The 23,648-nt window shown below is 35.3% G+C and overlaps 4 protein-coding genes across 5 annotated transcripts; all 4 read right to left on the bottom strand.

Annotated features, from left to right (window-relative positions):
- Window positions 1–1,277: 1,277 nt before the first annotated feature.
- LOC111606835 lies at window positions 1,278–4,998 on the bottom strand. The gene is made up of 6 exons (XM_023328151.1): window positions 4,369–4,998; window positions 3,529–3,858; window positions 3,127–3,384; window positions 2,926–3,030; window positions 2,642–2,743; window positions 1,278–2,545 (listed from the first exon to the last, which is right to left on the bottom strand). Exons 1-6 carry the CDS (start codon window positions 4,442–4,444, stop codon window positions 2,355–2,357), a joined length of 1,062 nt encoding a protein of 353 aa, XP_023183919.1. The 5' UTR covers window positions 4,445–4,998; the 3' UTR covers window positions 1,278–2,354.
- A 3,529-nt stretch (window positions 4,999–8,527) lies between these two features.
- Window positions 8,528–12,607, bottom strand: LOC111606902. The gene is made up of 4 exons (XM_023328326.1): window positions 12,412–12,607; window positions 10,739–11,059; window positions 10,407–10,517; window positions 8,528–10,264 (listed from the first exon to the last, which is right to left on the bottom strand). The coding sequence occupies exons 1-4, from the start codon at window positions 12,458–12,460 to the stop codon at window positions 10,140–10,142; spliced, it is 606 nt and encodes a 201-aa protein (XP_023184094.1). The 5' UTR covers window positions 12,461–12,607; the 3' UTR covers window positions 8,528–10,139.
- A 2,202-nt stretch (window positions 12,608–14,809) lies between these two features.
- LOC111606928 (hemicentin-1-like) lies at window positions 14,810–18,632 on the bottom strand. The gene is made up of 6 exons (XM_023328388.1): window positions 18,544–18,632; window positions 17,368–17,706; window positions 17,022–17,282; window positions 15,708–16,028; window positions 15,289–15,549; window positions 14,810–15,011 (listed from the first exon to the last, which is right to left on the bottom strand). Exons 1-6 carry the CDS (start codon window positions 18,590–18,592, stop codon window positions 14,833–14,835), a joined length of 1,410 nt encoding a protein of 469 aa, XP_023184156.1. The 5' UTR covers window positions 18,593–18,632; the 3' UTR covers window positions 14,810–14,832.
- Window positions 18,633–18,973: 341 nt separating this feature from the next.
- On the bottom strand, window positions 18,974–23,272 carry LOC111606920. Of its 2 annotated transcripts, none has more exons than XM_023328369.1 (6): window positions 23,177–23,272; window positions 21,563–21,883; window positions 21,065–21,325; window positions 20,853–20,978; window positions 20,563–20,664; window positions 18,974–20,471 (listed from the first exon to the last, which is right to left on the bottom strand). In XM_023328369.1, the coding sequence occupies exons 1-6, from the start codon at window positions 23,250–23,252 to the stop codon at window positions 20,290–20,292; spliced, it is 1,068 nt and encodes a 355-aa protein (XP_023184137.1). In that variant the 5' UTR covers window positions 23,253–23,272; the 3' UTR covers window positions 18,974–20,289. The 2 variants fall into 2 exon arrangements, with proteins under 2 accessions (XP_023184137.1, XP_023184138.1); XM_023328370.1 differs by having other exon boundaries at window positions 20,563–20,585.
- Window positions 23,273–23,648: the final 376 nt, after the last annotated feature.

The following is a 23,648-nucleotide window of genomic DNA, read 5'->3' as shown; positions in this document are numbered from 1 at the left end:
GAGTCCAAATTGTCTGATCAAGGGTCATGGACCAGGAATAATTCTTGAAGGAGTGGGCTGAGTTGTTATACAAGTCCACAGAAGACTTTGGCGCATTTTCAAAGGTGTAAACACCTGAGAACAATATCAGAAAGAGTCTCATTATACTTATCTGACCAAATGTCATGTCCTGCCTTCACTTCTTCTTGGCCCTACATGCTAGCTGTCATCTCCGCTTGGTAACACCATCTCAGTTTGTTACATTGTAAAATTTCCTGAACTCCAAGAAGAAGTGAAGGCAGGACATGACATTTGGTCAGATAAGTATCCTGATAGCTCACAACACAATTACACCCAAGCATACAACACAGATTACGTTTCTTTGATTTGAACATATTCCACACAAACAAACTACTTTGACTGTATAGCAATCAAAGTGAACTGTCATGAATTAAGTCCACACAAAATGTTTCCTGCCAAAACCCCAGAATGAGAACTTGGTTCAGCCAGACAGTCTACAAATCCTCGCAAAAACAACTTTAAGAAATGCTAGTCAACCTTAGGATGAATCTGTCAATTATCCATCTATTTGGCTCAAAGGTGCCAATGATTTAATTATTTTGAGAAAGGGTAAAACCAATAACTGGTTTTGTGCTCTAGAGCTCCTGGAACTAAGATAATTATCATTATCCTACCAAACAAATAAAGAAAATACTCACTGTTTTTAAATCAAATTATGATAGACTTCATGCAAATATCTAGTGGTTGTTTAGTTTTAACAATGAATGTATTCAACTGCTGTCACAAAAGTGTTTTTTTTTCATTGACATTTAATTGTTATTACTGCTTCTATTCATGGAAATACTTGAGGCCTTCTCTGAATACCTGAAACACATTGATGTTTCGTAAGCAGATCAGAGAAACATGTATAGAACCATTCATCAACAAGCCTGCAGACATCTAGAAAAAAACAAGTGCTGATTAATATAAAGGCTGTGACTGAACTCTACATTGTTGCAATTAATATGACCACTTAATATTCACAATGAAAATGTGCAAATCAATTATCAATGCATGCTATGTCATCTTTGGCCACATGGAGGCGTGTTAGGCGTATCAGAGCACAGAGACAAGAATAAGTGTATTTGTCTCTATTGGCCAGCAGAGGGAAACCTTGCTCCAACTGACAGGGTAGGTGTTTTGTTTTAGGCCAAAAATTATGAGCCAATTCGTATTTAGGCTGATTTTTTTTTTCAACTAAAAGGCAAAACAAAACATTTGACAGTTTTGAGTCCATAACAGATTCTAATGTTTATTGTTTCAAACATTTTGGTTCAATCAGTAATTGATTACATGTAAAACAGGAGTATTCTAAGTGTCAATATGTCAGTTTAGCATGCATCCTCCATACCTGATTACCCTTGCACGGTCGGAGGAGCCGTTTCCTCTCTCTAGTGGTCACTGGGTGAGAGGCAGGGTACACCACTACCACAGCCTTTAGTTCTTGGTCAACTTGAATATTCTTTAGCTATTTGGTCAAGTGTTTCCAAAACATTTGGGTAAAGCGCAAGTAGCTCAAAATAAAGCTGCAAAACTCGGACCTAATTTTAGAATGAATGCAAAGTTTATGCATCAGCCCCTATTATAGGTGAAAGTCTGCAACAGACTAACATGCAGCCTTGTTCTTTCCTTACACAAAATGTGGACTTCATATAAAACATTTAGCCTTTGTTAATGGCATAGTGGAAGTTTAATGAAAAAAAAAGAGAAAAACCTACAGAACATGAGAAAACCAAACAGGTACTTAGCAACAGGAAATCATGGGAAGAGAAAGAGTTAAATACTGAGGCATATGATTACCCGAGTGAAATGTAGCAGAATCAGTCAGCAGTGATAGTAACATGCTAAGGAAACTGAAGTAAAAGGTGGCAATAAAATTCAGATACTGGAACAACATGACTTAAATTTAAGCAGGAACTGATATCTATACAAATATAACTAAAGACTGCAAGTCAGAGCTGAAAATAAATTCAGGCAAAGAGAAAAAAGGCACAAGGGATCTTAAAACTAAGGAATGCACATAATAAGGAAAGGAAATTAAACAGAACAGTAGCTAAGTTGCTTAGTTATGCATGTTTGTTGCATTTGTAGTTGTAAAAAGATTTGTTTTCCAGTGACCAGTAACAGGAAGCGAGAGGAGGAACAAAACATTTTAATGCATATGATAGCACCCAGATATGAATTCTAAACAGTCTGAGAATCAGACAGCAAACCTTCTAATAAGGATGGATGGATGGAGATTGCTTCACATCCTCCTTGTTTCTGTTGTTTTGCAGTCGCTGTAAACTTCCAAAATTCTTTACATAGGTTTTTTTTCAGAGATTTGCATAGATACTCTCATCCACATTTCCATACACACTGTTGTCCATATTTCCATACGTCACATCATCAGACAGCCGAGGTTGCTTTTTAACTTTGCCATACTCCGCTTGGGTATCTTTTCTCAGCTCCTGTCGCCTCCTCCCCTGATCAGCATTGGTCCATTTTTGGTCATGATTATTTTCTTCTGAAGAAGACCAGCAAGGAGAGGAGAAGAAAAAACATAATAATTATAAGCTTCATGTTTGCTGATGAAAACTTAGCAAATTGAGATAAATGGTACCATTGTGGTTTGGTTTTTTCCTCTTCACACAGAAAATTCCTATGCTGACAACTAGGATAATTAGCAGAGCTCCAAGTACACCACTTATTATTGGCAATAGCACTGTTTAAAAGTGAAGAAAAAAATACATTTTTAAGAAAGGTAATGTGATTTCATAAATATTTGTAATTCAAGAAAGAAATAATACATTATTAAATTCTCTACAAAAGAAGCTTTCACTTCATAAAATACCAACGTTGTTCAAGAATAGATCTAAAGTTGTGTTTCTAAATCTGTCGTCTTACCCATAATATTATGTCTCTCTGGTAAAGGTTCAACACACAGAGTGTTATTTTCTTTAAACACCCACTTAGATATGTGTATACCATTTGAAGTGCAGTTCACAAAGTCTGTATTCAAAAAGAGCAAACAAAAATTATTATTTACGTGGTGATCAGAGTTATTAGTTTCAAATGATCTATTTTTGACCAGAAATGCCCACTCACCACAGGTAGATGTGATTTTCTCTTTGAGAAGAAAACTGAAGTTAGTCCTGACTGAGCAAACCAGGCGTCCTGCAACGTTTGGTCTCAGGACGATGGTGTTAGACTTAATATTTTCAGAGAGAAGCTCATGGCCTGACAGTTTGTTTCCATTCAGAGTCCAGCTGTATTGAGGATTGCTCCCTCCTTCAGAGAGACAGGACACATTCACCTGTCCTTCAGACAAACACTCAGCGAACAGATGGACAGAGGTCACAGGAGCTGAAGGAGAAATTACAACCGCTTTATAAAATATTTAATTTTCATTGAAGAGTAGAAAAGGCATTAGTGGTAGAATCATGCTCCCTGTTGAATAAGGGATACATTATGTGTCTCAGTAAAATATAGGAATGAACTTTGACTCACCTTCAAGAAACAAATTAAATGTTCGATGTTCTTTCTTCCTTCCATTAGAATCAAAGATTTCCAGAACATATTCACCACCATCAGTCATCATGAGGTTATTGATACTAAATGTACCATTACTTGGAATAAAGAGATATTTATTTTGAAGAGGACCCGAAATAACGCAATTCTTTTTTATTGTAAGGATTATTGACGTTGTATGTGTTATTTGATAACTCTGCGATTCTGAGACGCTGTCCACCAGTTTGACACACACAGTTCCTCCCAGAGGTCCAAAGCACAGAGTTTCATTCGGTCTGCCATCACAGCAAGTTTCTACTTCAGCAGAGGCTTAAAAGACAAAAAAGCAAAAATGATCATATTTATGCTTTTGTTCTTACATAAAGAGTTGATTGCTTTTTTCTGCATTCAAATAAGCATCACTTCCTGCTTCTCGAAACCTTTGTCTTACTCTATGTCACATTCCCATTTCTTGTTATCTGTTTTCTTCATTTATGTGTCGTTTCTTTAAACACAACAACTCACTCAGTTAATTCCTTTACCTGGAAAAAAACAATTACAGGACCGATCTTATGCTTTTTCAAAGGAATTGTGATAGTCAACTGAAACAGACAATGCTATGAGACTTTTCTACAAAGTATTAAAAATAACTCCAAGCCAAACATGTATTCGTTTGGTTTGGAGTTACTATTAACTGAATACTTGAATACTATTCAAGATAGTCTTATTTCCTACTCATAGACATTCACACGCTATAATAATGTTCCCATCTGTATCAGATTGAAGTCAAATTAAATACAGCATTTTGAAACTGCCATAAAAAACAAAATACAAACTCACCATAAGACATGAGAAGTAGCGTCATCAGTAATCCAGCAACAGCCTCAATGACTGTAGACCAGTTTCCAGGCCCCATTGTTCAACAGTGAACTGTATAAAATGTTGTGTTGCTAATCAACCTTAGAAAAAGAAAAAAAACGCTGGTACTGACATGAAAAAAGGAAGTGATAAAAACTTAGTCACCTCTAGACTGAAAAACGGAACGCCTTCCTCCAACCAGGTTGTATTATTTTTTGTTAGTGGTAAAAACTAAACAACTTTTAATTTACATTTTGTAGTAACAGAAAATCGACGCCATATAAACTTTATGTGGTTAGTAGGTATAACACAAAGTAGAACATATATAGGATTTAGAGCAGTGGTTCTTAACCTGGGTTCGATCGAACCCCAGGGGTTCGGCGCAGCCTCTGCCGCGGAGGTAAACACACACTTGTGTAAAGTCGTGATGACACGCCCCGCTTGGCCATCGCTTGCTGCAGAGGATCATGTTACATTGCTCGGCCAATCAGGGCTGCGGGGAATTTAGTGCACGCAGTGTCAGCGGCTGTCGTAGTTGTACATCGCGTGGTTTCTTTCTTAATATTTTAATCCATACTAAATATGTCGAGCAAAAAAAGAAGAAAATGAACAGACTTTGCTCTGAAGACGCACTTGCCAAGGTGAAGCCACGCCTCTCTGAACTGGTCTCCCAAAAACAACAGCAGAAGTCACACTGATTTGCAGGCATGTCATTTGTGCAATACTTTATTCTGGCCCCAAAAAAGTATTTTGTGGATTCAAAACGACAAAAAACAAATTAAATTTAAAATACATAAAAAAAATTAAGTTATTAAAAAAAAATTAATTCTTTGAAAAAAATCTAAATTTATTTTTAAATAGTAAAAAAATATTTTGGGGGCTGAAATTCTTTTATGGGGCCGAAATATTTTTTGGGGGCCAGAATGAAGTCATACTGTAACTTGCTGTAAGTTCATGGTTTTGTTCTTTGAGCAAAGGTGACGTTCATGCATGGCTCATGTTGTGCACCAGCAAAAAAACATATACCTATGTCTTGAAAAAAAAAAAAACATTTTATTTATCACTAAAGAAGGGTTCGGTGAATATGAAACTGATGGGTTCGGTACCTCAAAAAAGGTTAAGAACCACTGATTTAGAGGGAGAACAACATGTGGTTCTTAAGACATTTTATGAATAAAATTCTGGAACATGTGCCATATGTGTATTTAGCCGTATTGATACCCCTAAGTCAAAAAAAAAATGCTAGAAAACATACAACCAAAACTAAAATGGAATATTTTAGATCAAAGCATGCACGTCAATAATGAAAAGTCCTGAAAATTGATGTTCAGATAGATGATTTCTATCTAATCTAAGTAATCTTTAGGCAATTTACAAAGAACAATTGACAAACATTTCAGTCTCCAGGTGTGCAGGTTTGGTACAATTTCAATAGTGTGATTGCTTAGGGAAGCTAAATGCACGCACAAGCAGGAGAGACTCCAGACCAACAGATGGTGGGTAAAGATTGGGTTATCTGGTACATACATTGCAATGTACAGAAAGAACTCACGATTTTAAGATTGTAAAGTTTTCTTAAATAAAAGTAACTCTTGCGGGGAATGGTTAAACAACACATTTTGTGAGTGTTTATGTTGTGAACTGAATGATTCTTGAAACTACCGTACTTGCACTGACCGCAATCAAACCGTGTAAAATATTCTCAGAAATTGATGCTTGTGGGTTTTTTTTCTGTAAATAACGGAAGTGTGGGTGACTTATTTTTGTTCCTCAATACTGCAAAGACCAGTAAAAGGTAGATCTTAAATGCAACATAAATCCATAAATCTTCATTTTCTAATAATTTTGCATACTCTATTAATAAATCACCATTCTTTGCAGACGTACTACACAGGAATACACTCTCATTTTTCAGTCAGTGTTTATGTAAGAACCAGTTTGCCCTTCACTATACTTACACAACTGAAAACTGTAAACAAATGACAAACAGGCAATAAATCCTTAGTTGTTTGTTACTTAAGTATTAGTTACACTGCTGAACAGATACATAGAAAGCTTTCTAAAGTTGAAAAAATATGCATAAATTCAAAGTGCAAATCTTATCAATGCCTCTGAACTATGAATTACTGTCTATCAAGAAAACATCTTTCAAAAATATAAATTGAATAATACAGTTCAGTTGAACAAACTCAAATGTGAAGAAACATGAGTAATAATACATATTTGTATTAGGTCCAGTTTACATTTTTTTTATGTTAAATGTCAGGACAGATACGTTAAAGATGTTAAAATAGAGCAGTTATTCTTATTCTGACTTCTTTTTTTTTTCCACATTTGAACTGAGCTGCTAAACTCGTCACATGTTAACAGAGGACACCTACAAAGGTTAGTACTTAAACATCAGCCAAATTACTTTGTTCAATAATTTGAAAGTCCTCTGGATTCTCTTTTATTTGTGGTGTGATGAGCATTTTCTTATATTTTGTATAAGAATTTGTGATTGTTTATGTTGTGAACTGGATGATTCTTGAAACTACCGTACTAGCACTGAACGCAATCAAACCGTGTAAAATATTCTCAGAAATTGATGCTTGTGGGTTTTTTTTATGTAAATAAAGGAAGTGTGGGTGACTTATTTTTGTTCCTCAAAACTGCAAAGACCAGTAAAAGGTAGATCTTAAATGCAACACTTTGATGGAAAACCTAACAAAAATGCTCTGCAAGACAGAAAACCCAAAGAGCATTTAAAAGGGAAGTTTTACTAATACATCTAACGGAGCTATGTTCTGCTCTGTATAAAAGGTGTAAACCTTTGACAGAAACAACATAAATAAAAACAGAATCATAATACTTTAGAGCTGCTATAAAAAAAGCTTTGTGAGAGCATTTGGGTGTGAGCGTCTTTGTTCCTGTTTTTTGTCTTGTGCCTCTTGCCTGTCCAGGATGTATGCTGGACAGGCATCCTGTCCAGGATGTATCCCAGAGCCAGTCTGCTGGCACAGTTCCCTTCCCGGCAAATAAATGGGAACAGGAAGTGAGCGAGAGAGAGAGAGAAAACTCTGAGATTTGCACTGAATACCATCGTTTTCTTTGGGTCTAACCAACTATTTTCTTTTCTTAACCCCAACAAGAACTTCTCTCTCAAATCTCACTTTGTGTCTAACTATGAAAAATACCCTATGAAGCGACCAATCATGCAAGAGCTATGATAATCAAGTCTGTGAGTAACAGCCCGGTTAGATGTTTGGGTTGGTATAAAGTTACTTTTGTAATGTTTTGTACCTTTTTCATTTTTACTGAAATAAGGTTTTCGCACATTTAAATTGATGGTTTACAAATATGTTGAGATGAGCAATGTATAAAATGAAACTGCCAGCAAAACATGCAAGTACTTAGGCTAGTTATTGTTAGGTTTCCCTCTGCTGTTAGACAAAAGGTATTGTTTCTTAGGTCTGATTTTAGTTTTCTTCTACTTTGCAGAGAAAAACTATTTCATGGATATAATTTTTTTATAATGTGATACATTAATTCATTATATTAAAACAAGTAAACTGCTGGAATACTTTGCTGAACTGTCTTCCAATCTCAGTGGTGCTGACTTGTCTGATTGATATAACATATTTTCTATCCTGACTAAAGTACATTTCATTCTTGACATTGTTTCAAGTCAGATTCAGCATGTTGATCTTTACAGTGTCTTGGACAAGCCTTCCCACAATTTGTCTCTTTTTCTAACGGCAAATTATGTAGTTAAATGTTTCTAATTTATAGACCAGAACAAAGTAAAGTACATTTGGGAACAGGAAGAAAAAATCTATACCAGGGGTGGGCAACTCCAGGGCTCGAGGGCCGGTTTCCTGCAACGTTTAGATGTAGCTCTACTTCAACACACCTGAGTCAAATAATGAGGTCATTAGCAGGACTCTGGAGAACTTGACTGCACTTAGGAGGTGATTCAGCTGTTGGATTAAAGCAGGGGTCTCAAACTCCAGTCCTCGAGGGCCGTAGTCCTGCAACTTTTAGATCTGCCTCTGCCTCACCACACCTGAACAGAATAATTAGGTCATTAAGGCTCTGGAAAACTGATCTACACAAGGAGGAGGTCATTAAGTCATTTCATTCCAGTGCTTTGTACCTGTGGCACATCTAAAAACTGCAGGACTGCGGCCCTCGAGGCCTGGAGTTTGAGACCCCTGGATTAAAGTGTGTTGGAATAGGGAGACATGCAAGAGGTGCAGGACACTGGCCCTCGAGGACCAGGATTGCCCACCCCTGATCTATACAGTTAAGCCCTAGCAACTTCAATTAATTAAATCTTTAATTTGTTTTCAACATGTTCTTTTTTTTTCTGTGGAGTGAGATCAAGGTTAGGGTGATGGAAAGGAGGTCTTTTGAACAAAAACTCTAGAGCTCATCACTAAAGGCAAATAACCAAATTAAAATATTTATCCCAAGATTATTGCGAAGGCTGTAGATCATTTTTGACAGGAAAGTCAAGAACACATTATTTTCTAAAACAGGTTTTTACATTGTGCTGTTTTAAGTAGTGCAAAGTTTGACCTTTTGTCAGAAACAAACTTCATAGTTGAATGCAATTATAATTTTTTTTAAAATCTTTTGGTCATGGGTATTAATAACTACGAGTTTAATTGTATGATTTTTTTAAATTAAAATAGTGAAAATTAATGTATGTATTTCTATTTAGACGCCTATTCTCTGAAAGTTTTTTTTAATTCCAGGGCATTCAAGATTACCTGAAATAATTGCTTGTTGGTTGAATAGAGTGTGCAGTGCATGAATTAATCTCAGTAGGTATAGTGCTGTTCTATTAGAGAGCAAACGCCATCATGAAGACCAACAGACAGCAAACAGGTCAAGTCAAGTTGTGGAGAAAGTCCAAAATGTTGAACATCTCACACAGCAGAGCCAATCCATTATCCTAAATTGGAAAGATTAGCATTACTGCAAATTGAGTTAAAAATGTACATCCATCTAACTGTGTAGTCACTGAAACTCCTTATGTCTCTTTATTAATTAGTCATTGATCCTCCCTCACAGCAGAAAGTCATCAGTAGTCGTTCATCTCTTTATCACATCACTAATCATCCACCTCCCAGTTCATTAAGTCAGTTTCTCCTGCGGTGCAACCTGCCTCTCTTACTACCACTTTCTGTAAGATGTCATTTGTTTTCTTCACTTTCTGAACCTTCACTGCTTTTGGATTTTGTTCAAATATTCAGTTTTGTTTAATCATTGACCAGTGATACGATACTATGAATTTTGATACGGAAAATGTATGCAGTTGCCCCAACATCATTAAAAGGTTAAGGTGATTTTTTTTAAAGTACAAGGCATTTGTTAGTTTCACCATTAACAACTTTTATTTTGTTTTTCACTTGCGTAGGCTGTAAGGAGTTGCTCCGGAAAACATAACATGTTTTTCTTTGGACTCCAGCACATTTGTCTCTTAACTTTTTTTGTAATTTAATGGGTTGAGTGGTTGCCAATTTGTCAAGACTTCCTTATCAAATTTAACATTACAGTCATGAACAAATATTACAATTAAAATAAACAAGCAGTTGTTTTTGCATTGTTAAAAGTTACAATGATTAAAGAAGAGTTAAACGTCTTTAGGAGTCCGCATCGTCATCTTTTCTGTGGATCTGCAATGAGTGCTGCAGTCGTCACCAAAGCAGACAACAGTTCATTTAATTTTCATATAGTGTCATTTCTTCTGTCGAATTTGATTAGAATCATCCTGCTATCTTTATTTGGCTGTACTCCACCTCTTCCTCTACTTTTTGACTCACTGACTTCCTCTCTCGCTGTTGCACCACTCTGACATCAACGTAGGTCAAGTCAGCAGGGAGTTCTTCTCCTGTAGAAAAGCAAGATTTAGTCACTCAACAGTGATTAACATATTTTGCCAAACATTCTTCTAACTAGACTTTTGACAATTGCTCTTCTATAAGATATAAACGTGTACATTGCAATAGCTGTAAATAAGCATTAATTAGTACCTTTTCTTTTTTGCCTTTTCCTCTGAACACAGATGACGATTGCACAGACAACGACATGGATAGAAAACAAAAGCAGAGCAGAGATTGCTCCAACTCTTATTGGGGACCGGCCTGTTTCAAATACAAAGGAAGTTAGTGGAGTGGAAAAATAATAAGAAAGCGCCAGACAGTTCTGCTGCAATGCCAGACATCAACAGGTGCAGTTGTTTTTATTTCCACATAAGTCACGAATGGAAGAATTATACAAATAATTTTAAATATGCAGATTATCAAGAGTTTACCAATTCAGTTTGTGTGAATTTACCAATTTGAATTTGTATAGCAGACTTTACCTTCAATGTACAAATGCAGAGTCCGATTTCCTGTTGCTTTTCCATCAGAACCAAAAAATGTAAGTGTGTATTCACCACTATCACTGCCCCTAAGGCTGCTGATCCTAAATGTCCCATTGTTGGAGATAAATTCAGATCTGCTCTCTAATGTGTTCGTCACGAGTCTACTGTTTCTCCAATTTAGTATTGTTGTTGCTTCCTTTGTCCACTGGAATTTTATGTTTTCTGAGGCCTCAACCATCAGGTGAACAAACACAGTTGCTCCCCAGGGTTGAGAACATTGAGCTCCCTCGTGTCTGCCATCACAGAAAGTTTTATGACCTGAATAATAGAATAATGAAAAAGTTGAATGCATTTTAAACAAAATATATTTGTGCTTTTTCAAAAAAGATTTCAAATAACACAATTGTTTAAATTAAAAACTACTGCGCAAAAACTTAGTTAAAGCCTTCATTTCATTTCACTCTTACAAGCCACAAAACACACAAGCTTTGTTGTTGAAGATTTTCAGACTTACTGCCACAAAGTTGATGTAGTTTTATAATACAGTTGAAACCAGAAGGTTACATACACCGAATACAGAGATATATAGAAAAAGTTCACTGTCTGAAGTAAAATTAGACCAAAATTACCAAACTTATTTCTGTATACTAAATGCCTGTCAAATTAGTGAAAATCGTTTTGTTTTTTGTTTTTTTTTTTTAAATATTTTTTGTACATTTCTTTGAATTTAGAAGTTTACATACATTTGCACAGTGTCAGGGATAATTGTCTTTTAAACTGTATAACTTGCTAGTTTTGTGGAGTTCTGGTCCGTTCCACCTGACAGAAATGTTGTAACTTTGTTCAAAATATCTAGAACATTGTTACCAACTAATTACTGATAAATTACTTGTACCCAGACATTAAAATCTGGGTACATTTAACACTATTGTGCTATTTCAACAAGAACACTACTGCATAAAAACACATAACACAAAATTGCATTATTGTGTGATTTTAATAAACATGAAAATCACACAATAGTGACTATTGATCTCTTTAAAAAGTTTTATTGTCTATATCTCAACACAACTCCCTGGTTATATTCAAAAACTCTTAGAAATTATCAATGAAATCAATTTTAGTTTAAAGTTTTCGTCATAATTATTGGAGCAAATAAAATTCACATCTATGTCACATTTTGATGAGGTTGTAAAACAATAAGTTTATCTATAACTTTTTGAACTGGACAGTGAAAAACCTGCTTTTCTGAGTTAAAGTTACACCTCTGTGGTTCAGTATGATGTACTATGAAGACTCTTGTTTTTCAAATCATTTCAAGAACTTTAAAAAGTTGTTTTTACAGCTCAAGATTGTTCTGTAGAAAAATATATATTTAAAGTTTTTAATAAAAAAAGGAGGAATGAAGAAGAAAAGAAAAAGTAAAACTGGAAGGACATAGTCGGATCAGAACTTTACTCCTTTCAATAAAAACAAAAGCCACAGACAGCATAACACTTGAACACTGACAAATGTAAAATTAGGCTTAGTTTTAATTAAGGTCACCAGATGCAAAAAACATTGCATCTGTTTTTTGCATGTTTACATTTTAGAAAACATTTCTAAAATGTTTTCCGCATTTCAGAAATGCGGAAAACATTTTTATTCCACATGTAATAATAACAACTCACCATAAGATACTCCTATGAGCAGAAGCAGCAGTCCAACACCGGCTGCCATGTCCTTTTACATCTGTTTTAACAGCAGCTGTCAGATTGATCATGCTCTGGTGACCATAATCAATCAGAATCAGATGAACAATCAGAAGAAAAGTTTAATATTCCCACTACAAAAAGGCGAAAAGGGAAGTGAACATATCATCACATGAAGAAGTTACTTAAGGGAAACTGACAGAAATCTTACACAACCAGCTGTATGAGATCAGGACTAAAAAAGCAAAAATGGCTGGACTAAAATGCTTAAAACAGAATCAAACCCACAAATATTACCAACTTCATGAAAAGGGACATTTTAATAAAGCAGGTGTTTTGGATGATTGTAGCTGGAAAAGTAAGAAAGCTTATAAGATGAATTTAACTTCCTGTCACTATTCCCGACATTTTTATTTTGTATTTCACTCATTTTTTGTTGATTTTTGTTTTTGTTACATTTGTAATTCCTTCTCAAGTTCTACATTCTTTGTGTAATTATTTTACTGGCCTCTTTGAACGGCTGCCTGTGCATTCTAGAAATAATCTTAAGATGAATTGTTCATTTTAAATGAACTGACTCAGGGTCTACTGTTGTCCTTTTTAAACATGAGTGATAAGTAAATTGACTTGGCTTGTCCTTAGTGTTTCGTGAGTGTTTTTTTAGGATCATAAAGTATCCATGTACCTTGAGTCACAGGCTGAGAAGCTGCTGTTACTGATAATGAAGCTGATGACGAAGCAGCTGATGATGAAGCAGCTGATGGGGAGGAGTGTCGTAAAACAGCAACATATTTAGAAATTAGCCTTTTTTCTGCATCTGCTGCTTTGAGGAAGCCTATCTTCTTAACTGTTTGTATTCTCTACAATTTTGCATTTAAAGTAAGAACAGTAACTCAATCTCTTTTTTGAACCTTGATTAAAATTGATCAGTATATAAAATTGGGTAAAAACTATTATTGAAATGGTTTAGATAAACCTTATTTGTGCTACTATATAATATACATTCATGGTATGAAAATACTCATAGGCTATTAGAATTATACTTTTCACCTATCAATATTGTTTAATATCCATTAGAATTATACTCACCGTTAACCTAAATTAAATATGCTAATGTTGGCTTTTTTGAAATGCTTACCCTTTTTGTAGCAATGCATGTAAATTAACCCACCTGTGTTTTATGTTTGAAGGTTCTTCACCTGTATCTGTATCACATGAATCACCTGTGCAACTGGTCAAATAAGAAAGAAGTGAGTAACCACAGCAACTGAAACATTTGTCAATGCTACTCATAAATAATTCTCCAGCAGAGACTCACTACACATTTAACCCTGTTCCATACAAAGTTTGATCATCAGCTAAGCCTGATTGCCACAGATTTCTGGCTACATAGTAAAACATTGTAGCAGGTTTCAAACACCATATACTATATGTCACATGTCCATTCCACTGCTAAGGAAGTGACTAAAGTGAATTAAAATCTGCAGCAATGACTCAGTTTTAACATTACTTGATCTCATGCTAGGCTTTGGTGTGTGCATTGATAGTCACTTGCCTACGCATACTGAATACCTAAAACTGAAAAGCATGTAGACAGCTTGAACTACTTCCTTAGTAATTTGCCTTTGCTTTTCCACTAGATGGGCCTCAGAGCTCTGGGATTTTACTCCAGATGGCTCCTTGGTCCCTAAACTTGAAATAAAAACAATTGTAGTTGTGATGCAGCAGAATAACGTAAATTCAACAACCTTGATACCAATATTCATTATTCAAAATAAACACGACAGCCACATAGAGACTTCCAAAACATAACAGGACTTGATATCCCATAAATCTTCATTTTCTAATAATTTTGCATACTCTATTAATAAATCACCATTCTTTGCAGACGTACTACACAGGAATACATTCTCATTTTTCAGTCAGTGTTTATGTAAGAACCAGTTTGCCCTTCACTATACTTACACAACTGAAAACTGTAAACAAATGACAAACAGGCAATAAATCCTTAGTTGTTTATTACTTAAGTATTAGTTACACTGCTGAACAGATACATAGAAAGCTTTCTAAAGTTGAAAAAATATGCATAAATTCAAAGTGCAAATCTTATCAATGCCTCTGAACTATGAATTACTGTCTATCAAGAAAACATCTTTCAAAAATATAAATTGAATAATACAGTTCAGTTGAACAAACTCAAATGTGAAGAAACATGAGTAATAATACATATTTGTATTAGGTCCAGTTTACATTTTTTTTATGTTAAATGTCAGGACAGATACGTTAAAGATGTTAAAATAGAGCAGTTATTCTTATTCTGACTTTTTTTTTTTTTCCACATTTGAACTGAGCTGCTAAACTCGTCACATGTTAACAGAGGACACCTACAAAGGTTAGTACTTAAACATCAGCCAAATTACTTTGTTCAATAATTTGAAAGTCCTCTGGATTCTCTTTTATTTGTGGTGTGATGAGCATTTTCTTATATTTTGTCTCCTTCCATTTGAAATAGAGGCCAATCCCACCACATGAAAGAATGGCTGCAGCAAACATCAAACCACATACGAGCTGAGAAGCGTCTGTTCAGACATGAGAAACAAGAGCCGAGAGTTATGTTCGATACAGTACAGTGAAAATACAATACTGTAATTATGTACTAAATATATGGCAGAAGTCTTGGTGTACAAAGTGCAGTGCAATGTATCACTCTGGGTAAAATTGCTGTGCTGGTTCAATCAATCCTCTTAAAATGTCATAAGATATGTTCATGTAAAAAATATTTTTAATGAAATCCTTTTCTAAGCAACCTAAAAAGCTAAAGATTTAAAAGAAGCATTGGGACAATTTTATTCTCACCTTTACACGGAAAAATTAATTCTCCTTTGGAGACACGACTGATGTGATTCCTAACTGAGCAGAGGAGACGTCCTGAGACATTTTGTCTCAGAACGATGATGTTCGTCTCATTGTTTCCAGAAATGAGCTCAGAATCTGTCAAAGTGTTTCCATCCAGAGTCCAGCTGTACTGAGGACTGTCCCCTTCCGCTATGAGACAGGACACCTTCAGCTCTAACTTGGACAGACACTCGGTAACCAGCTGGACAGAGGACACAGGAGCTGAAGGAGAGACAATAAAGTGTGAAATGGTAGTAAAATGAACACACCTTTGGTCTCCTCTTTTCAAAGTTTGCAATAATAAACAGAAAATGCATAAAGATCAGGGTCAGAGATATGACACATTACCATAACATTATCAGAAAGGAAAGGAAATTCACCTTGAACAGTCAGCTGGAGAGTATGCTGCCCTGTTTTCTGTCCATCTGAGTTAAAGGTTTCCAGAGTATATTTACCACTGTCAGCCTTCATAAGGTTCTGTATAGTAAATGTACCATTACTCGGCATTAAGAGATATCTGCTCTGGAGGGGATGTGGAAAAATTGTATTCGTTCTGCCCTTAAAGATTGTTGAGCTTTGACGTCTCCATTCATATTTAGGTATTTCTAATAAGCTGTCCATCAGATGGAGAACCACAGTTGCCCCCAGAGGTCTATAACACTGAGTTCCATTCTGTCTGCCATCGCAGTAAGTTTTCATTTCTGCAAAATTAAAAAAAAGTAGATGAGAGTCATTTTTCGAAGTCCACCCACACTAAACTCATGACAGTGCTGCAGTTCCTGCAAATATTTTTTCCATTTGTTTACAGGCCTTTATAATTGTTTAGTTTTTGTTCATTTTTAAATGATTGTTTATTTTATCAGTTCAACTATAATTTGCAATTAAAGTTTGGTTGTTCTTAACAGAAAACCTCCTCAATTCATAGGTTTTATATGCATCTTCATATGAAAACATGACCAGTTTTTAATATTAAATGCGACAGAAAAACTAACATTTGCGCAGAACTAAAAGGAATTACATATGAAAACTAAAGACATACTATTTTAAAATAAACTGTTTTATCTTGGAGGTTAATCTTGTCTCAGTCGTGAAGCAAAAATATTACTTATTACTTATAAATCGTATATGTGAACGTTACTAATACAGTCTGAGCTTTACAATCATGAAGATTTGGTAACTTTGCACCTTAGAAATTTTTTGTTCTACTTTGATGTTTTCCATTTTGTTACATCACAACCTTATACTTAGATGCATTTCATCAGAATACCGAGTAACAGACCAACACAAAGTAGTGCATAAATTTAAAGAGAAAAATGACAAACGGTTTTCACAGTTTGTGTGGTATACATTTGTATTGAGTCTCCCTGAGTCAAAATGCAGCCATCTTTAACTCGAGTTGTAGCTGGAGCTTCTCAGTTGTATTGCTCTGTCAACTTCACACATTGGAAACTGCAGGGGAAATTATATATGTTCCTTTTTGCAAAATACTAAAGCTGAAGCTCAGTCAAGGTCAATGGAGAGCATCAATGAGTATCAACTTTCAAGTCTGGATTATGTTCCAATTTGTATTGGTCATCATTAAATCAAGTTTATAGTTGCATGATGGTTCAAAGGGTTTAGTGGCTCTAAGTTTGTAAACTACTGTATTTAACAAGACAATAAAACAAATTTTTGGTCAAAGTAAATGATCTCACCTTTACAGACAGACACAATTTGATCCCTGGAGACATGACTGATATGATTCCTGACTGAGCAGGACAGACGTCCATAGATATTTTGTCTCAAGAGTATTGAGTTTGTGTCATTATCTCGAGAGAGGAGCTCAGAGTCTGTTAGTGCATGTCCATCCAGAGTCCAGCTGTACTGAGGACTGTCCCCTCCCTCAGGAAGACAGAAAGCCCTTATTAGTCCTTGGGACAAACACTCAGAGACAAGCTGGACAGAGGACACCGGTGCTAAGAGAAACACACAGAGACAGCTGTTGAAATGATAAAAAGTATCTTTCAAAGTCTGAAAGATTTAGATGAAAAAAAGATTTACCTTCTATAAACAACTGTAGAGTCTGACTTTGGTTTTTATGTTCATTTGAATCAAAAAACTCAAGTGTGTATTCACCACTGTCAGTGCTGTTCAGGTTATTGATCCTGAAAGTTCCGTTATTGGGAAAAAAAACAGATCTGCTACTCAAAGTATTCTTTTCAACCTTGTTCTTTTGACCTGTAAGAATCATTTGGTAGATTTTGGTAGCTGATACTTTCTTCCTCCACTTGTATCTGGGTATTTCTGAGGCGCCGTCCATCAGCTGGAGTTCCACACTTCCGCCCAAAGCGCCGTAACACAGAGCTCCATCCTGTCTGCCATCACAGAAAGTTTCCACTGCTGCTCAAGAAAAGAAAAGTCAATAGCAAAATAGTTTTATATATTTTTTTATTTTGTATTAGTTGCCCCATTATAATAAACTGTATTGGCAGGGGTTTTTTTTTACCCCTCCAGGGGGTCTTTTTGTGGGCTCTAGTGTCCCTTTTACGAAAGTAGGCTGACAGGAACGGGGAAGGAGAGGAGGGAAGACATGCGGCAAATGTCGCCAGGTCCAGGAGTCGAACCCACGACGGCCGCGTTGAGGACTCAAGGCCTCCAAATATGGGTTGCGCTAACCACTACGCCACCACGGCACGCCCAATATTGGCAGGGTTTTAATGGAAAATGAGCACCTGTGATATATTGCCTGATTTCCCAATAAAAGCTGAGCATTGACTTTTCAACAATTTGACAGCAAACATGTATTGTAGAGAAATGTCAAAACCACTTTTCTTTAAAAAGAAAATAAGCAATTCAATGGTTGTCAAACGTGGTACAAAATATCGCCAAGCTGGGTGCAAAGTTTTATCTTGACACTATTTTACTTCCCCATTCTCATCTAATCAACAATGTTTTTCTATTCAGATTAAATCAAGAAATATATTAAAAGAGTAATTTAATGAACACTTAAATTACTGATAAAGTCAAGAAAAGTGTAAACTCTCGAGCTTTTTGATAATAAATTATGGAAGTGGTTTCAATAACAAACATTTTGTAAAACATTTTAAGTATCACACTTAGTGTTGTTAAGTCTGTTTTACCCATCCTTTAGTAGCTTTAACTAAAAGCAGTGTTTTTAGCAAAAATCCTTGTTATATTAAAAGAATATGGCTCTAAAAATTAAAAATAACCACTTACCTTGTGATACTCTGAGTAGCATCACCAGGAGTCCGAAAACACCTTTCATGATAGTGAGACAAATGCAGCACTAGAAACTGTAAGCTGTCTGGCTCACTAATAAATGGAAAGACAGAAACTATGTCTACATTGGTGGAAAAAGGAAGTGATGACTGCTTGATAACTTTTTAGATTAGAAAATGAAACAAGACCTTAGTTGTGTCTCGCCACGCTACTAACAAAACTGGTCTTAGTGCTGCAAAGGTAGCTGACCCCAGCACTAAATGTAAAAAAAAAAGTCAAGTTTAGCATATAAAATAATATGAAGTTATTCAACATTTTATCTACTGCATATCAGTATTTAGTGGCTTTGAACATATAAAAGAAACAGAGAAATGCACTTAGAAGCTATTATTTATTTTATTTTTTTTAATTTCAAACATGATAGCAATATAAAATAATACACATGAACAAGGAAGTGGGATTAGTCAGTGTTATCAAAGTTACTTCAGGTTAAGTTTGTTCTCGCACAGCTGGTTCACTTTTAACTGGGTCCGTCACCATGGTAACCTATGCTGGGAATGGTTCCTGTTCCAAATGAGATCGAACTCCTAAAATATCAGGACTATTGATGGGGATGTTTTGTTGCAGGTTAGAAATAATGTTAAGTCAAGGTCCTTTTTGACAAGATCACTGCCTTGCGCAAAAAAGGAAAGAGATAGAAAATGACAGGAAGTGTTCCAAGAGTAGCTCAGTTCACATGTTAAAGAAATGGCAAGAAGAGGAACAAAATGATATCAGCATCATTTAAGAGTGTGTTTTATGCTTCTTCAAAGTATTGTGTCTGTACTAATGTTTGTAGTCCCATTGCTTGCATAGTTTTTAAAGACTTATTAAAAATCTCAAACATATCATATCATGTTTTATTAGACATTATGGAGTCTAGATGGTGGAAAACAAGCATTTGTCCAGCCTCCCCTGCTGGACAAAATGTTGTTTTCACTTAGTAAAGAGGAGATTAAAAGCTGCTGCACAGCGATTAAAAAATGACATCTGCGGTGCTCAAAACAATTACATTTGCATAGACAAAATATATTCATTTCATCAATGCTTGTATTTGCTGAAATGTTGATAATAACTGGCGCTGTAGTGGACTGTTGTTTTTTGCTTGCTTTATAGTTTGTCCATCTTTCTTTGTACCTTCTGATTGTTTTTGGTCCTTTTAATTCAGTTCATTACCATCTTATAATATGTTCATGTTCAGAGTCACCACCTCTAACCAGCTTTGTGCCAATGTTGAGGTTAGCTAACAGAACAGCTAAGTGGGTGAAAAGTAGCATCCAGTTCAATAATAAACATGATACTGTTTGTGGCATGAGAACAAAAACCACTTTCTTGTCATTGTGCTCATTTTAGTACATTAAGCTGCTGTGATCACAGCTATATAACAGGATTGTACAAGTTGACTACAACTTGTAACTGATGAAACACTCAACTTTACAGTTCATCAACATGTACGGTCATTACAAACAAGAAAAGAACATCAATAAAAGAACATTTATCAACTTTTTGAGGCCGTAGATTTAAACCTGTTCACAGACGCATAGCTTGTTTAAAAAATTGAAGACTGTTTAAAGTCACAAATCCTAAAGACTGAATTATTTGACACGTGGATATAACTTTGTGTCAAATAAGGAAAAATGAAGCTATTTGGTTATGAATTTGTCTCTTCTTTCTTGAATTCAGCATAATGCAGACAACATAAATTTATCTAGCTGAGGTTTTCTTATGGACGTTTGCATACACATCATTGTTATCTGATAACAAAACATCAGAATGCCGAGGTTTCTTCCTCACTTGGCCATACTCTGCTTGGACATCCATAGATTGCTCTTCTCGCCTTCTTGTCCTCCCGTTATCATTGGCCAGTTCTCCATTATTTTCCTCCACTACAGAAGAACGGAAAATATTAGCATAGGATATCAACTGGATGTGTTTTGTTTCAATGTTTAAGGGTCAATGTTATCACTAAGAAATTACCTCTGTTATTGTTTTTCTTCTTCCTGACACAGATGATTGCAGAGCTTACAACTATAATAATTATCAAAGCTCCAAGTGCACCAGCTACTATTGGCCATTGTTCTGTTCAAAAATAAAATATGATTGGAAATGAATGAACACAAATAAAAAAAAATTTAACCCTCGTTAATAAACCCACAGCACTAGAGTAAATTTTTACTTATGTCTGTACTGTACAAGATTGATCAATCCTCTAGGTCTGATTCAAAGTTGTGTTACTACTAAGTTATTGATTTAAAGTTACTTCTTACCCACAATCACATTAATATCAGGAGCATCTGGTGAAGGGACTCTTGTTGGTTCAACACATAGGCTGTTATTTTCTTGAAACATCCAGGAAGATATTTGTGTCCCATTCACAGAACAGTTTACAAAGCCTGTGAGCAAAGAAAGGCAGATCATGAAGGGTGCAATCTTTTTAGTTTTAAATTGGTCAAAATGTATTCAATATATTCTAACTCACTACATGTAGATATTTGTATTTCCCTGAAGAGGAAACTGGCTTGGTTCCTGACTGAGCAGACCAGACGTCCTGAGATATTCTGTCTCAGAACGATGATATTAGTACCATTATTTCCAGAGAAAAGCTCAGAGTCTGTCAGTGAGTGTCCATTCAGAGTCCAGCTGTACTGAAGAGGACTGTCCCCTTCCTCGGAGAGACAAGACACATTTATCTGTCCCTGGGACAAACACTCATGCTCCAAGTGGACTGGGGACAAAGGAGCTAAGAGAGAAACATTTGTTTTATTTAATGATATAGAGGAGTTTTAGTTTAAGTCAAAGAAAATACATGATATCCAGATCTGCAACATTTCACAATTAACTTTTTTATATAATTTCTAATGAAAGCAAAAAGGGAAAAAATGACATCAGTATTAAATATAGCATTTGTTATGAATGCCAATAAAATATGATTGGTTAAAATAATTTAATCTGACAGTAGAACAAACAAATCATTTACCTCCAACAATCAACTGAAGAGTTTTCGTTTCTAATAGCTTTCCATCTGAGTCAAAGGTTTCCAGAGTATAAGTACCACTGTCATTTCTGCTGAGGCTTGTTATGCTTAATGTACTATTACTGGGAATGAAATTATATCTGTTCTGAAGACCAATTACTATGGAAAGATTGAATTTGCCCCTCAAGATATTTGATGTGTTATGTTTCATTTCATATTTAGGTATTTCTGAAATGTTATTCATCAGCTGGAAGAGGACTGTTCCCCCCAAAGATCCAAAACACTGAGCTCCATCTTTTCTGAAATCACAGTAAGTTTCTGCACCTGCAAATTAAAAAAACAACAACAAAGCAAATAAAAACAAAGCACAAGAAATTATGCTCAGTAGTTATACATTGAATAATAAATTATACGTTTGTTTCAAATGTCATGTAATTCCAGTTACACCATGCCTGGTATCCATGAGATAAAGCCCATTTGAAAGGGAATCCAAAGCCAATCAGAAACTTTAAAGGAGTCTTTCTCAGTGGCTATTGGATGATTGCTCACTAAGCAGATGTGCTGCTGGAATAATTATTCAATAAAAGAATTCATATTTTATGAGTCTGAAGCTAAAATTGTTGTGGGATTTCTTAATTTAAAATGTTCTTCACTTTACAATGGTTTAACAATATGCAAGATGGAATCTAAAGATTTTTATTGACGTCCAAACTGAGATTTGGATGTCAAATGTTCTTCCTTTGCATGAGAAATAATGTCAAACTGAAGACCAGCACTACGTTTTACATGTACATAGAAACAACATGGATGATAGAAGAGACTGAAGAAAGGAAACAAAGATTTACAAACATGGAAGGGGAAATAAAATAAAAAAAATCTAGTTTCTTTGTGAATTTTCAGTTTTTTCTCTACATGCATGTGCCATGTTTTAAATTTTTTTCTTTTATTTCATTTCACCAGCAACTGATTTTCCAAACCTAATGAACAGTAATTGATCAGTAGTTAATTGAAAAATACATGTCAGCTTGGTAGATATCAGAATTTTGAACACTAACATCCTTTCTTTCTACAGCTACAAAAAAATAATCCCACAGACGAAGAGCCGATCTTTTCTTCATGCATTGTTTTAAATCAGTCAAAAGTGTAACCCAGAGGTTCTGGATCTAAAGTGTAGAGCTGCCTAACTGTGCGGAGACCTTGATGGTGAGGTTTAGCAGATAGCACGTTTCTGATCAAACAGATCAAATAGAGGTCAATTTGGAAAAAGGTCACATTTGGTCCCAGTGGTGATGTTGTTCTGATGATTGAGCTTAAGCTAAAATATCTTTAGTTTAATCTCAGTCGTCATGCTACAGATCAGTGCCGTACTACTTTCAGAGTCCGGGTCCAATTACACATCCATTCTCTAAGTTCATGCGCTGGTCGAACAGCAGAAAAACTGTGACTCTACAGTTCCTATATAAAATTTTGCAAAATGTAAATGATGTTTATTAAGTTCTCAATGTATAATATTCTCATTTTGTATTCAGTTTATTTTAATATTGTTTAAAATTTTTCAGCCATGTCATTTAGAGCAATTTTTTTTAATCAACTTTAAGAAAAATAATTCTAACTCACCCCAGGAGGCTCCCAGTAGCACCACCAGTATCCCAACCACAGCTTCTGTTAATTTAAACCATCTACCAGAAACCATTGTGCGGCTCAATAGCTTAAAATGCATCCTGTCACTGATCGGCCTGAGCAAAGGAAGTTGTGCAGAGGTGAAACAGGAAGTGGTGACAGCTTAGTCAATTCTGCTGCCCCCCAAGACAACATTTCACAGTGTAATGCAAAACAAAAAACAAGCTTTTCACATTTTTTTATGATTGCTTACAGGCACATCATCTTAAACACTTAACATAGTTTGAACAGCGAAAAGCCCAGTTACCCCAGACCTTATGCAAAATTAGTGTTGTAAGCGAATGCAGGATCATTTACAAATTGCAACTTCTTACAATTTCAAACGAACCCATAAAAGTTCATTTTAGCTGCATATAAAACAATATTTTGTCATCACCTGTAAACATCATCTAAATTATTTTAATCAATT

Source organism: Xiphophorus maculatus, chromosome 23 (genome assembly GCF_002775205.1).
Source record: "Xiphophorus maculatus strain JP 163 A chromosome 23, X_maculatus-5.0-male, whole genome shotgun sequence".
In the NCBI taxonomy this organism is placed as follows: Eukaryota; Metazoa; Chordata; class Actinopteri; order Cyprinodontiformes; family Poeciliidae; genus Xiphophorus; species Xiphophorus maculatus.
Note: the sequence above shows the minus strand (reverse complement) of the source record. Positions and strands in the feature narration are given on the sequence as shown.